This window comes from Ascidiella aspersa, chromosome 6 (assembly GCF_963924565.1).
Source record: "Ascidiella aspersa chromosome 6, kaAscAspe10.2, whole genome shotgun sequence".
Classification (NCBI taxonomy): Eukaryota; Metazoa; Chordata; class Ascidiacea; order Phlebobranchia; family Ascidiidae; genus Ascidiella; species Ascidiella aspersa.
In genome coordinates, this window is record NC_139452.1 from 25,566,093 (window position 1) to 25,581,343 (window position 15,251).

Here is a 15,251-nt window from a genome sequence, read left to right on the forward strand (position 1 = left end):
TGTATATATATTCCTCAGTAAACCAAGACTCTTTCCATTCTCTTTTAAATACATTGTTGTTAATCTTGTCGAACAAATCTGCATCTTGCTTAAACTTTCGAATTTTTAATACTTCACTACGAAAGTATGAATTCATTGGGCGGTATTACCAAGGTAAGAGCTGGTTTATTTGTTTAATTTATATTTTAATCGTTGTGTTTTTTAAATAGTCAAATTGATTATTTATTTTATTTTTTGGCTAGGAGGAGCAAGGCCATGTGGGTCCAGAATGTCTTGCGTAAGATATCCTTCTGCACAGCATATATTTTGACCAGCGCTCAGTAGTGGTAAACTTCGTGTAATAAGCTTATAATCGCGGAATACAATCTTCAAATCGTTTGCTCGTAATGTTTTAATTTACTTTTTTGGGGTTGGTTATGTAGTTCAAGATTGGGGCTTACCCCTGGTTATCTATGGGTTTGTACACTTGTCGATCTTGTTTAGGGGAAACCCCGGGAATCGTGAAACAAGCCGTAGTTTAATGCGAGTGTTTGGTGGACATTTTACATTTGCTGATGCTGTTCACGACTGTTAATCCCGTGCAATAACTGACTTCTTTAACAGCTGCTTAGGGGATCGTGTTAGGAGTCTTGGACAACCCTGCTGCCAAATAACACTCCACCACATGCTACTACAACTATTAAATATAAGTTGTATAAAAACCATATGCTAGTGCAACGATCAAATATAGGTTGTATATTTAATAGACTACTTATTATACACTGTGTAAAGCCACATGCCACTGTAACGAAAACATGCAATGGTACTCTGGTCCGCAAATACTTTTTGGCGCGACCCAAAATTACTTCTACCGAGGTCTCGCGGCCCCAATACGAGTTGTTTTTAATAAAATAGCTTTGTTAAAAAAACACTGTGACTTATTGGGTTTCACGACGCTTGACCACACAAAAAATAATATTTCCGCAAACATAAATAATTGCGTAAAGCGTCTTGTCGTCTTATAATAGCTCGTTTATATCGTTAAAGTTCGTGAAAACATGCATAACCTGGTTCAGCAGTTTCTGTTAGCAAGAATTTTAACACTAATTGAGACAAAAATGCTCATTGCATATCGCGTTAAGAAAAAAAATTCGTTATATGATAACCGGCGCGTTAAGAAACGCAAAAAAATCTTATTTAACAATATTCTTCTTTAACTATGGAATTAATTGTAGATTGATCAAAGTAATTATTTAGTCGAACACATATTTTACTTATTTATAAGTTTCGCAAGAAGCTGTAGCGATCAAACAATCAAGTTAGGATTTGGAAACCTAATTTTCTGCTGTTCTGTTAAGGATTGATCTCCATACATCTTGGTAAATGATTTTGCTAATACACGAAACCCGGCAACTTAAGTTTGACACCTAATTCAAACATAACTTTTAACCTGTCAGAAATGTCGCACCTTAATGCATATAAGGTGGTTGCGCCAAAATTTTAGGTCACCAACATGCAAGTCGATGGCCAGGTGTTTCTGTTTTACTATTATGCACTAGAGCGGAACGCTGTCGAAGGTAGAACAATGGGTTACGTCATAGTTTGTCCACATGGTTCTAATATCTTTGTCTGATGTAAGGCAAATAAACGGAAATCGTCACGCGCATTGTTTTCTGTACAACGCAGATTTTGTTTGAAAGATTTCATTTAATGCTGTCCTGGCCCAATTGCCGATTAGAGATATTAGGTATTGTAACCCAGCAAGCAAATTTCAAAGATTTGTCGAACTTAAAGCAGCTGTAAGTGAAATATCACGATAACACCTTGAGTCATAACAGGTCTATACAATCTAAAAGATGACCTACTTGAAATACAATTATACCGGCATAAGAGTTTTCTTTGTGGTTTTGGTTTTTGCATCTCTTCTACTTTGCTTTTGCCTTGACGTTTTTATTAAACTTCATGTGGAGATGGAATCGGTTGTTACTATCAAGAAAGTTGTAGCGAGGCAGACTGAACTGAGCGACGTTCTGTTCACCGTGAAAACCTGCAAACAAAACCACAGGTCTATGTCCAGGCTCGAAATGATTCTCAACACTTGGTTCAGACAACTTGAAAGAGATCAGGTTTGTAAAATGTTTTAGAAATGTTGTTGCCAAACAACTGATAAATATACAAGCAGGTATCGAAACGTCCCAATCAAGATATCGCCAAAGGTTTTAGTAAATCATATCAGACAATCAAAGCTTTGAAGTATTATTTTTTAAACAAACGAAAGTGAAAGAAAATTTTCTTGAAGTAACGTGAGTTTTGGCTTGGATCGTTGCACAAGGGTTGTTACTTTTGTCTTGGATAGTTGCACTAGGGTTGTTACTTTTGGCTTTGATAGTTGCATTAGGGTTGTTACTTTTGGCTTGGATCGTTGCACTAGGGTTGTTACTTTTGGCTTGGATCGTTGCACTAGGGTTGTTACTTTTGGCTTGGATAGTTGCACTAGGGTTGTTACTTTTGGCTTGGATAGTTGCACTAGGGTTGTTACTTTTGGCTTTGATAGTTGCACTAGGGTTGTTACTTTTGGCTTTGATAGTTGCATTAGGGTTGTTACTTTTGGCTTGGATCGTTGCACTAGGGTTGTTACTTTTGGCTTGGATAGTTGCACTAGGGTTGTTACTTTTGGCTTGGATAGTTGCACTAGGGTTGTTACTTTGGGCATTTTTGTGCTACAGCGATTAACTTTACATGATTCTGACCAAGTTATGCACAAATAGAAAATCGCCCCTTTATTTGTGAATAAACTTGTTTCAGTTTGCGTCACTAACTAGCACCTTGAACGTTGTTCCCAGATCTACTTTATCAGCGACGTGGTTGACGAAGAATACCAAGTGAAGACGGGCAACCGATTGCGCAACACTTCCTGTGGCAATTCTCACAGCAGGTCAGACGGGTGGTTGGTATTTAATGAGTTTTAAACAAGGCTTTTACGATTGACTTTTATAGATCAGATTTATGCTGCAAAACTGGAGCGGAATTCGATTTGTTTCTACCAACAAACAAAAAGTAAGTCACCTATTCGAGTAAATTTACTTAATATTCAAAACTATTAAAACGCTTAGTTGGGACTTAGCTTGTCGTTTAGAGTCAGTAAATGAAGTAATTTTCTTGGTCGCAACCACCGCTTTAGGGTGGACTTAACGTTCAATGGTATTTTAATCGAAATTAAACCTGACCATAAGCAGGTTTGGTCAAATAAACACTTTTTTGTCAAATTTCAGTGGGGACCCCCTGGAATTGTTAGGTTGCGTCTAAAAACCCCACAAACCAAATCTGAGCACGTTTGGTTCAGTATTGACCGTGCTACGTCAATTTGAAAATTTAGATTTGGGCTAAAAATAAATTATCCCCCCCCCCCTAAAAATGTTTTTTCTTTTTTTGCATTGCTTTGCAATTGAATAGCCATAAATAAACCAGTTTTGCAGTAAAAAAGTGAGTAGTCATGGTACAAATGTCACATTTCAACAACTTTTGTTAGGCTGTTTTATATGAAAAATGGCTTAAAATTTTAAAATAAATTAGATACAGCACACATGACATCAAATCAATAAAATAGTGCATTTAGTCTTCACACAATTATAGCAATTACTTAAAACGTGCTAAAAAGCCATTTTTCGTACAAAACAGCCTAACAAATGTTGTTGAAATGTAACATTTGTACCATGACTACTCACTTTTTTACTGCAAAACAAATTTATTTATAGCTATTCAATTGCAAAGCAATGTAAAAAAGAAAAAAAGGAGGATAATTTATTTTTTTTTAAATTTTAGCCCAAATCTGAATTTTCAAATTGACATAGCACGGTCAATACTGAACCAAACGTGCTCAGATTTGTTTTGTGGGGCTTTTAGAAGCAACCTAACAATTCCAGGGGGTCCCCACTGAAATTTGACCAAAAAGTGTTTATTTGACCAAACCTTATAAGCACCTTCAAAAGTTCCTCTTGTAGATGCCTTAACATTAGCACTTTATCGGTGTTTTATAAGGCTTGGCTCGGGTGTCGCTAAACCATTTAACCGACCGCAACTACCAACATATATTCCTCCTGTAGTTTCACACTTAAAAACACCTAAAATTATCAAGGGCGGTCTTTCTTTTCCTGTAGCAAAAAACACAAACTAGAAAGTGCAATAGTCACCGATTTTCCACCCTTTGGTCGGCTATTCTCGTACGTGTGGATGTATAGCGCGAATAAAGCATTGTTACGTCACAAAGGTGGTGGTGTAGGTTCGATGACGATGGTTACGTGGAGTTGGATAATTTTTTGGAGGAACTCAACAAACATGATTGTAACGAGTCAGTTTACCTCGGAAGTAAAAGTGTGGCCTATTGGGAGGTAAGATGCCGTATTATGGTGGTGGGGTGCACTGTGATAAAGGCTTGTTGTTACGTCACAGAAAGGTCCAAAGGTGTTCGAGTTTGCCCACGGAGGAGGGGGTGTTTGCGTGACGCGGCCCCTCGCCCTCAAGTTGCACCCCCTGATCGGGTAAGTGACCGGCAACTTGGTGTTGGTTCCTTGTAATAACAAGTGACCGGTAACTTGGTGTTGGTTGCTTGTAATAACAAGTGACCGGCAACTTGCTGTTGGTTCCCTGCAATAACAAGTGACCGGTAACTTGTCGTTGGTTCCTTGTAATAACAAGTGCCTTCTTGCAGTGATGGGAAGTTTGCTAAAGTATGCCAGAAGTTTGTCGATGACATCGCTCTTGGTTACTTTATCACGGCAATACTTGAAGTTCCCCTGGTCCAGTCTCGTCGCTTTTATCATAAGTACAATGGTATAAAAGCACTTAATACGTCGGAGTGGATGAACGCGGTGAGTTGGATCACAAAAAGTGGCCAAACCTTGCCAGGATAGTTAACACGGAAAGTTGTCCACACTCTTACCTTTATAAAACATATGTTACCTTCTCATTGTATCAACACATCTTGTTTAGAGCTAAAAAACGAGCAAATAAGAACCATATTCAACCATCAGGTTCCATTTTCTGAAAGCTATTTAGAAGCCCTTAATTTTATCTACTTACCACTGTGAGTCGTAAATAAGTCAATTTGCAGTTTTTTTGAAGTAACGTAAAGTTTATAGGAAGAGGTTATTTTGTAAGGCGTATTATTTATGCAGGCGTTTCTGGGCGACAATCAAAACAACGTTTTCGAGGTGCCTCCGTCCAACAACACTTTCAGCTTGAAGAAAGACCCAACCCGTTTCGTGTCTGTGCACTGCTGGCATCATCCTGACGAGCCAATATGCCTCACTATGAGGGAATGACTTTACTCAGTGATCAGCGATTAAAAGAACGATTATTACCGCAAAATCATTTGTAAATCGAGGTGTTTAAAAACACTTATATTTACATTGATTGGTGCCATTATTGTTTTGCTTTTGGCCCAAATGTGGGCCGCGAGTTACTTTTGAATAGTTTAGTGCAGTGCTTCTTAAACTTTTTTAGATTTGTTCACCCCTAGCATCTATCTCTAGACTTTATTCACCCTTGTCTCATGATATGATAAAACTATCTCGTCTAAAGATCAAAATCAGCTCAAGCTAAGTTCTACCCAGGAATATAAAGCTAAAAAAGCACAAAACAAAGTCACCAAATTGTTGTACTTATACTAGGGCTAACATATTTTTAGCACCGAAAAAGAGGACATTTTTTGGCCTGCAAGTAAAACGAAAATAGAATTGTTACATTTGAGAAATACGTGCCATATCCACAACTTCTTTCAGCAGCGGCACCCTTTGTAATTTTCCTATGACTTGCACCCCTACGAAAAAAAGAATTTTTAATTAAATATCACTGAGACAACTTAAAAAAAATAGTGTAGTTTGTTGTCGGTCGTGCGAAGCGCGAAAAAAAATGGATTTAATTGGTTGAATTGGCTCTAAACTGTAAAATCAGGAGGCTTTCCTCAAAACATTTCGTCCCCCTGTTGCTAGCCTGTTATCTAATTATATAAAACAGGGTGGTCCAAACCCTGGCCCGCGGCATCATTGCTCGTGGCCCGCGAAGCACTGTTGAATTATTGCAATGCGTACCTTTAAGGGTTTATTCAAAGAAATCTAAGTGACCAACAAACAGTAGGCATACTGCAATTGTTAGGTTATGATCACATTTTTCCTGTTATACCTTAAATAAAACAGTTTGCTATCGCTTACCAAATTCGGATCCAGGGGCTGGCAAGAACGCCTAATTTTTGGTAAGTGTTGAACCGGTTTGATAAAAGTCGCAGAACGTCGTAAATGGAACTTTTTGAAATGCTGTTCTGTTGACGATATAAGCAAGTTTCTGGAGCTTGTGTCTTTCGATGTCACTTTGTGACGTCATCTTTAAACACGCATGCAGCCTACTTTATGTGGCCCGCAAGGAATATGCGATAAATATTGTGGCCCGTGATGCAGTCAACCTTGGACCACCCTGATATAAAATATGGATAAAAAATAGTTCGAACGGTGGAAGACTTTTATCGTTTATCTATAAGTTAGAAAAATTATTATTAAATAGGGCCGTTATACCTTCGATGATATGAAAACATGGAATGGCACTCAAAGAGACTTTGTGCTCAACAAAGTAAACAAAATTAGATAACAGAAGATTCGCAAATTATTTGTTGGTAGTTTTAATGTTAAAGTTGGCAAAAACAGAGTTTGTACAGCGCTGTAGGAGTGGTGTACAACCAAAACGAAAACGATACCATTAGAATCATAGCAAAAAAAATATTAACTAAAATATTAAATAACAACTTAGAGCTCGCCTCACCCCCTACAAATTGCTTGGAGCCTCCCTAGAAACCCTTTTTAAAGCATCAATTCAGCATCTTTCATGGCTTAAGTATTTTTGGAAATAAATACAACCTCTCGCCAAGTATAAGCAACTAACTCGAAATGCGAAAAAGAGGACATTTGGGCATTTTTAAGCGTCCTCGGAGGACCATTCAGTTTTCTTGAGAAAAGGGGACAAATCCTTCTAAAATAGACGACATATGGTAGGCCTAACTCATACACTCAGTGCAAACCAACTTAACTATAACAATAAGCAAAAAAACACCAAAAAAACAACAGGTTTTAGTCGATTTACTTCAGAAAGTTGTTTACTAGTGACTATAGGATGCTCCTGACCTTTCGTTCACCCTTATTCACCCCTTTTGGTTGGTTCACCCCTGCAAAAATTGTATTCACCCTGGGGTGAACCATACATCACTTTAAAAACACTGGTTTAGTGTTATCATGTAGTTGTGGGCCGCGTAATAGCCGTACATTTATTGTACTGAATTTTAAAAGTTGGAGTGGCTAAGAATTTTTAAATTGTCTCAACGTGGTTCAGGCCCGCTTGCCTAATGTGGCCCCGAGAGTGCCTGATAAACTATATTTTGTGCCAACTTCGCCTATACGTAAAGGCAAATTTTTTCGCGCTTCATTATGGTATGACAAAATTTGGACACTGAGTTCTGTAACAGGTTCAAGGAATTTCTTGAAATCATTTCAGTTATAGAGCTAATTTCTCATCTACTGTCTGCTGATGTTTGCTCTTGGAAAACCCATCTATCCACTGGATAGGCATTGCGGATGTCAAAAATGCAAGTAGAACTGTGTAATTTTAAAGGAGATGCGAGTTGTATCGCAGATCCAAATGTGTTTTGGTTATCACTTGTAAACCTGGAAAGGTAGCCAGTTATAACCAGGATGGCTAGAAGAGTCCTTGCTTGCTTGTTTCCATCAAATGAATTTTGTAAAAAACAAGCATAGAACAAGACTCACAAATGCTCATTTTCATAAGCTTTTAAGGATATCAGTAGGTGAAAAAAGCCCCGACTTAATGCTCATTGTGAGATCTGAACCAACTCTTCACTTTTGTATTTTACAAAGTTATTAGTATGTTCTAGGTTACATAAATAAAGCACCGTAAAAATTAAAGCATGTCCAATATGTTCACTATTTGTATTTAGTGGATCATGTTGTTAGGTTTGGCTGTGGTGGATCATGACAGAAATCATTTGAACACCCCTGCTCTAAAACATCTCTGGTATGGTTTAAGTGTAACTCGGAAAATGATGTTTACCAGTAACTCCATATTTGATAAAGAAAAATCTATAATCTTGCTGCTTAGGGTTCGATGTCCTTTATTCAAAAAGTAATTTAAAGCAATGCAATCTCGGCCAGGCATTTGTTTTTACATAAAACAACTCATTGGTATTTCGGCCACGTGTTTCATCTTTCTTTAAAACAAATTATTCTGAGCCAAACAGCAAGGAAAATGTTGAGTTTAAATTTAACGAGAACCAACCAACAAACAAAAGTTTAAACGCAGATTACTGGATCCCGAAAGACGTGACAATCACGTACAGTAAGTGCCGTAATAAGCAGTTTTATTTTTAAAATAAAATGTTGCACTAAAGAGAAAAGTGTTTTACGACCCATTCATGGTACGTTTTAAAAGTTACGGTAAATAATGAGGCCAGTAGTAGAACTGTGTGTTTAGACTTTTTAGTCAACTGACATCATTTAAAAAAATATGAATGGGACTTTGAAAAAAAATTCCTAAATTCTCAGTGTTCCGAGAAATTAAGCTGTTCGTCGCAAACCAACAAACGAAAGTTTAATCAAGGAGTACTTAAATGAAATTAAAGCCTCAAAAGTCGGCGGCTTCAATCTGCTGAGTGGTCGTGATGCATCCTCTCAAACTTGTGCATCGGGTGCTCGTCTCACTTCTAGGTTAACTCGACCTTCGAAGGTTGCGGCAGAATCTCATCCTAGATGGTTGGTTGTAAGACGAGAGAGCTTCTTATCATGAGAATTTTTGATCAAAAGGTTCATTTTAACATTTTGATGTTTGCTTACACCGCATCGAGTAATCACGGCACGGAAAACAACTTTACCACAACCTCAAAAAACTAACTTGGTGGTGGGCCGCACACCACTGAGCTAGAAACGTATTCGCCTACTAACAACAACTAAACACAATTATTAAAAAAAAGTTCATAAAAATAGAAAAATATAAATTTAAAAACTCAAAAAAGGTTTGAAGCAAATGTCTTTATTAGTTACGAAAAATGTTTTACAATCCGAAATATATATTTTTTAGCCGAAATATTGGTTTGTTCAAACACACTTGGAGCAACTGCAAATTATCATTTATTCTTTCTGAAGTCCTTTTCTCAAAAACAGTAACATTTGTGGATTCTGAAGATTGGTGATTAAAAAAACAAAAAGCTGACTTGTAGATAACAGGTTGAAAACATGAAGCTTATCACATCAAACAAACAGGTCAAGGCACAAGATTTGTCTGTTGATATAAAGCTTGTACTACTTGTAATTGCGCATTTCACAACATCAGTATACCCTATCATATAACATAGCAAATCGGCGAAATTGATCAATTTCGACGTGCATTTACCAGCGATTTGTTTTGAAAATTTTTTCGACCTGCTCCGATTCGGCTGAAAATTTCACAGAATATGCGTTTGGACAATATGAATCCAATGGCGACACTCTTAAAGTTCAATTCCTTAAAATATTGAGAAAATAAACATTTTTTTATAAAAATTATCCGAAAAACGCGATTTTTAGCATTTAAAAAAAATCCACCCTCTCCGATTTGGGTGAAACTTGGTGTGTAGATACGCCTCGGGGGTAGAAACAACATGGTAATGTTTTAACCTCCTAACACTTAACACAAAGCTAAAAATCGACTTTAAATTTTTTTGATTTTTTGTAATTTTTCGAATTTTTGAAAAAAAATTCCTGGGGATTTTATTTTAACATTTACCAGCGGATGTTTCTATTTAGTAATCGTTATTTATTCTAACAGTATCAGATTATCTATGTGTAGTCCACCGCCAAAACTTGCAGTAATTAGGCAACAAGCGACAGTGAGCACTTTACCGAGTCGCCAAATACACTCCCATCCAGTGAAGCTCTTAACGGGAGCAATTTGCTGCGCCCAAAAGCCACACGTAGGGTGAAATTAGCTGGTTTAAGTTTAAAAGCTGTTGGTGACGTTAAAATTTTAAACTGTGTAATAAAACTTTCGTTTGCTGGTCGAACGATGTCGAAATTGGCCAATTTTGCCGATTTAACCCTATTTTAAAGATATAATGTGAATTGCGTTATAACAATTAGAAAAAGCTTTATATCAAACTGACAAATCTCGTTCTTACACCTATTTGTAGAAGCACTGACCTGTTATCTACAAGTCCGCTTGTTTAGGGAAATTGATCTTTTAAGTCTTTTAACTACCAATCTTCAGAATCCACAAATAATAGTTGAAAAACTGAATGAATAATAAACTTGCAGTTCCTCCAAGTGCGTTTGGACAAACTGCCAATATTTCGGCTCGCAAAAAAAAGTTACATTTTTTTACAAAGGTAGTCAACGCAACCATTAACATCCCAAAAAAATGGTTCTACCGCGAATAAGATATAAACCGCTATCTTATCGCTACCTATTCGAGCCGCATTTTACCGTCTAGCTTCTCGCACTGCGCATATGCATTTTTTCCCAGTCCTTCACTTATTTGCGTCGCCTATTTATTTGTCCCAGTCGTGCCTGTGAGGCTGTAGTGTTTTTCATTGCATTTTTAGTCTATTATCATGTTTTAATATTTTATTGTTTACTTCTATTGGTTTGTTGATGGCTGCGCTCTGATTTTATTTATTTGTACTGTTACAGGAACTGAGGATGCCAGTTGGCGAAATATATTTTCCTTTTAAACAAAACGTCTGATCCTGTTTTTAACTATGAGTTTTACTTGTTAATATACGCGTCAGCGGAGCAGTGATCGACTGGCTAAAACCTGCCGCCGATGGTTTTGGATTCTATAAAGATACACTCTATTGAATATTAGAACTAAATTATACAAATTCACCGTATGTCCGCACAAGCTTTATACTCCACGTCCGACAGAGAGATTACAAATGCCTTGCAAAAATGCAGCATTTTGACACGAAATAAGGTTAAAATTAGAATTAAAATTAGAACATACAAGCCATTCATAAATTAGGTTAGAAATGCCAATATTTTGCTTCAAATCTTGTAAACAACTAGAATTATCTGCTATTCAAATCGGCATTTTAAAAAACTACGTCATATTCTACGTTCGGCCTGGGACTGCAAATGCCGTTCGTAAAAGGTGCATTTTTTTTACACAACACGAATTAGATTAGATCAGTTTTAAAATTAGACCAGACACGGATTGGAATTATAAAAATTTTGCTCCCAATTCTTACCGGCCATATTTGAGAACAAACAGCCAAACTCAAATTGCCTTCTAGCCTGTATAGGGGAGGCCAGAGGTCGAATCACCGCAGGCTAGTGAGCCGTAATCGTTGGTCAAACAGGTATAGGCAGCATTTTGAACGTTTCGTGTCATGTTAAAAATAAATTAAAAGATATTCGAAACGTTTAGAATGCTATATTACTTCTATGAGCTTTCAATTGATATTCTTACTAGTTTTAAACTTAAGTGCACAAGGTCTAAAAAGTAGATCCAAAAACGACACATTCAAATGTATGCTGTGTTTATATTATTTATTATTTTTATTTTTTTTATTTTATTATTTGTTAGAAGTTCATCTAGAGGTCTGTTCCACTTCAACGATGTTCCATTAGGCGTGAATCGTTCTTTATCTGCAAGCGTAAAAAAATAGGCTTGAAAAAGTTAGATAAAAAGGCTTTACAATTACCGATAGATTTCACCAAGGCTATGATGCATTACCGCTCCATTAATAACCAAAATCAACACTGTCAGTTTGTAGTCACTGTTTTGAAATAACTTGACACCGATGAAGTTAGTGATCTAACTTGACTTGGAGTGACTTGCTTGCAACACTGAACAGTATAATTACAACCACAACCCTATCGAAAACACCAGAGTGCTTATTTCAAATTTTATGTCAACCTAATATTCTGCAAAACAAAGTTTTAGGTAACCTGAATAAAAACAAAAGTTAAGACCTGCAAATAAAACATAGTCGCTATAATAGTCAAATCACCAACCATGGCTGATCATACAAACAAACGCGGTTTGAAACAGACGCACTAAAAGGGCCGAATAACAAAAAAATGACCGATCGGGAAATAACAAAGTAATATAAAACAAAATTGATGTCTTTTTAACTTGAATGTGGATCCAACAAACATATCCATTAACAAAGGGTTTAATAACTGTTTTAAAATCATTAGGTTAAAATGCCGCGGGTTTTATATTTTATAGTTCTCTCGGGCCGAGTCTGTGACTGTTGTGTTTTTATACCAATTTTTTTTAATTAGATTTCGGTCTTTATCATAAGTTTTGCACATAAAACAATTTTCTTGGTACCGTACATGTTGCGCTTATGTTATTTTTTACTTGAGTCATTGTTTATTACAACAGTTTTCCGTTAAATAAGGCTTTGACTTGGAATGACTGGACTTTATTTAATAAAAAATATTTTACGTTGACTGGGAAGTAAGTCGACTTGTTAACAACACTTTAGTTTGGCGATATCGAATTTCAAAAAAAAAAACAGTTTTCATCACACATGCTGTACCACCACACAAGAAAGCAGTAAACTAACAAGCAGTAATAAACGGTGCAAAACTTCCTGTCAATAATTATAAAACAGCCATTTGCAAATCGATCGCTGAGTACTCGTCAAAGTACTTTCGTAAGCAATAATTGAATGATTAAACAACGAAAGAACTGCCATAATCACCTTCAGTTCATTCCATAAAAACGTGCAGCCTTGTTTTCTTCGGCAGACGTCTTCGATACCTCCGAAGAGCTGGGCGTTTCTTGAAACAAACAAAAAATCAATAAATAAATGATAGACGCTTGCATTAATAAACTTATTAGTTACCGCCCACGAATATAGCTCCGTTTTCTGGTGCTGGTTGTATCTTCGGTCCAGCGGACCCTTGAACTACTGCTGTAGAAAATTACAAACAAGTTGTTTAAAAACCACTGCCAAAAACATTGCCCGTTTCTAAAATTTTAAGAGTAAGAAAGTTCAGTTACCTTGGGTTGGTAATCGCTATTTTTTTAATATATCTATAACTTTCAAGTAAAATATGTGCAGTCGAAAGTCTGGTCTGAAATTGCTAAATTAATTTGGTTTTGGAATTGGAACCAATATCATAGGACGAGTAGCCTATTGTACCAATTGTATAGTATAGTATAGCCTCAGCCGGCATCACGCACAGTACTGGCTCCGTTATTATAATAATAATTATTGACATTCCTAACAGCCTGTATTTCCAAAAAACACTTGGCAAAACATAAAACGAACTCAATAACTTAAGCTTACCAGCTTGCATTGATGCAATGAAACGCGAAAAATGGCGCTGGGCGGAGGGTGCAACCGTCGATAGAGGTGGTAAACTTCTGTAAGACATTTAAAAAAAATTAAAAACATTTGAAAGGCGCGCCAAAACGGAATAACTCACCTGGCAAATTTGTCGAGCGACTCTGCTTCTTTTCTTTGTGTTGGCGGTGGTGGTGATCTTGTATCAAAGTTCTTCTTGGCCTTATACCCTATTTGTTTAAATCAGGCGCAATATTTTATCTCTACGCGCGCAAAAGCAATATTTTTTTTGTAAGGATGGTTATAGACTTTGCTGTCTTTACAAATAATTACCCCTTACATAGCTCTTTTCGTTAATCGTTTAGGTTTAAAATGATTATTAAACTATTCTCTCGGACCAGGTTAAATTTAGATCGTCAGAATTGAAGTAGGCACATCTAATTTCCTCAAATTTCTCTATTTACTCCCCCTAAATTATCTATAGTACAGTAGGACGATTTTATGTGGTTAAGCCCTTCTTATAGTTTCCTATGTAAAGGATCCTTGGCCCAAACTAAATGAAAAAGGTAAAATTACAACACAGGTGGTGGCTGTAGCGCAGCAAATTAGTTTTGATTAGTTATCGTCAAATAATAAATTAATTAATTTTTGCAGCCTAATTGGTCAAGGCTCTTCACAGGTTTTGTAAATTGCTGGACAACTTCGATTGAGGGATATATGCATTTAACAATACACAGTTTAGGCTAATTTTTTATGTTACAACATTGATTAGGCTAGTATTTTGTGATTCAACAACATTGCTATTGCATCATTTATTAGCGACGGAAATATTTGTACTATACGCGAACGCCTAAACCCTCCGTTACATTAACCACGAAACCCTAGGTCCTTAGCAGTTAGCGTACCGCAGAAAAACCGACGAAAAAATGCGATGTTGCAAATCCGTGTATAGTTTATCGCGTCGCTTGTTTACGCCATAAGAACAAAACGCGATGTTCGTGTAATAATATCCGAACTAGCGAAACCTTTAAATCAATTTTTTCTTTAATCCACCTACAAACCGATAACCAGCAAATACAAGATGCTGACCTTGGTTTATCGGTGCAAGAGTTAAACATTGATTATTTTGTTATTATCCAACAATCGAAGTTGTCGCGCTACAGCCATTATAATATAATGCTACATCACTTGGATTTTTGTTTATAGTTGGAAGAGGTGGTGTTGAAAATGTCTTGATGGGCTGGATGAAAAATCTGCAGCAGTGGCAATTATGTTGCGTCTCCAACGAGTTTCTTTCATAAAGTCTTTAATTGAAAAATACTAGGTTAAAAAGTCAATAAAACGACAGTAAAATTCACCAATGTCTTTAGAAGATGGTTCAAAGGTTTTATAGGATATTTTCTTACGCATCTGGTAAAGTATTCTTAGGTTTAGGGGTGACGAAAAGCTAGAAGATAGTAACACAAAAAACAATTGGACACTACTGTAATAGCATAGTATAAGATAACGACATAAGAAATATTAACATTGTCCTCAGTTTAAATTGTGTGGCTCACCAAACAACAAAAAATAAATTGTTAGGGTGAATGTTTAAGATTATTTGAGGTTTTAATCTAATAGGCCTACCGACGGAAACTCCATTCGATATCAAAGAAACGTTATTATTCAGAAAAATTAATAAGATTGAAAAGTGAAACTACTTATAGGCTGATGCTTTGGCGTTAAGATGGTTATTCAACTTGATTTTTATTAAAAAAAAATACAAAAAATACATATCACGGTAGAATCTCTACGTAAGATCTCAGAAACACAGTGCTAAAATTTACAATGAATTTGAGATTCGACCGGCCACAATACCGCTACCAATTGAGTGTAACGGTTAAGTACTAAAACAATACGTACTAAACAATTTATATTGGTTATCGTTTCCGAACCGATGTTA

The 15,251-nt window shown here is 36.4% G+C and overlaps 1 protein-coding gene across 1 annotated transcript; it reads left to right on the forward strand.

Annotated features, from left to right (window-relative positions):
- Nucleotides 1–1,949: 1,949 nt before the first annotated feature.
- On the forward strand, nucleotides 1,950–5,300 carry LOC146140995 (beta-1,3-N-acetylglucosaminyltransferase radical fringe-like). Its single transcript, XM_083392773.1, has 6 exons — nucleotides 1,950–2,105; nucleotides 2,823–2,914; nucleotides 4,247–4,367; nucleotides 4,429–4,517; nucleotides 4,688–4,847; nucleotides 5,154–5,300. Exons 1-6 carry the CDS (start codon nucleotides 1,950–1,952, stop codon nucleotides 5,298–5,300), a joined length of 765 nt encoding a protein of 254 aa, XP_083248899.1.
- Nucleotides 5,301–15,251: the final 9,951 nt, after the last annotated feature.

Excerpts from the sequence above, each read along its gene's own strand:
- LOC146140995 (XM_083392773.1), top strand. The coding sequence starts at position 1,950 with ATGGAATCGGTTGTTACTATCAAGAAAGTTGTAGCGAGGCAGACTGAA. Across the intron at positions 2,106-2,822 it reads GACAACTTGAAAGAGATCAG|ATCTACTTTATCAGCGACGT; the intron begins GTTTGTAAAATG and ends CGTTGTTCCCAG. Across the intron at positions 4,368-4,428 it reads AAAGTGTGGCCTATTGGGAG|AAAGGTCCAAAGGTGTTCGA; the intron begins GTAAGATGCCGT and ends GTTACGTCACAG.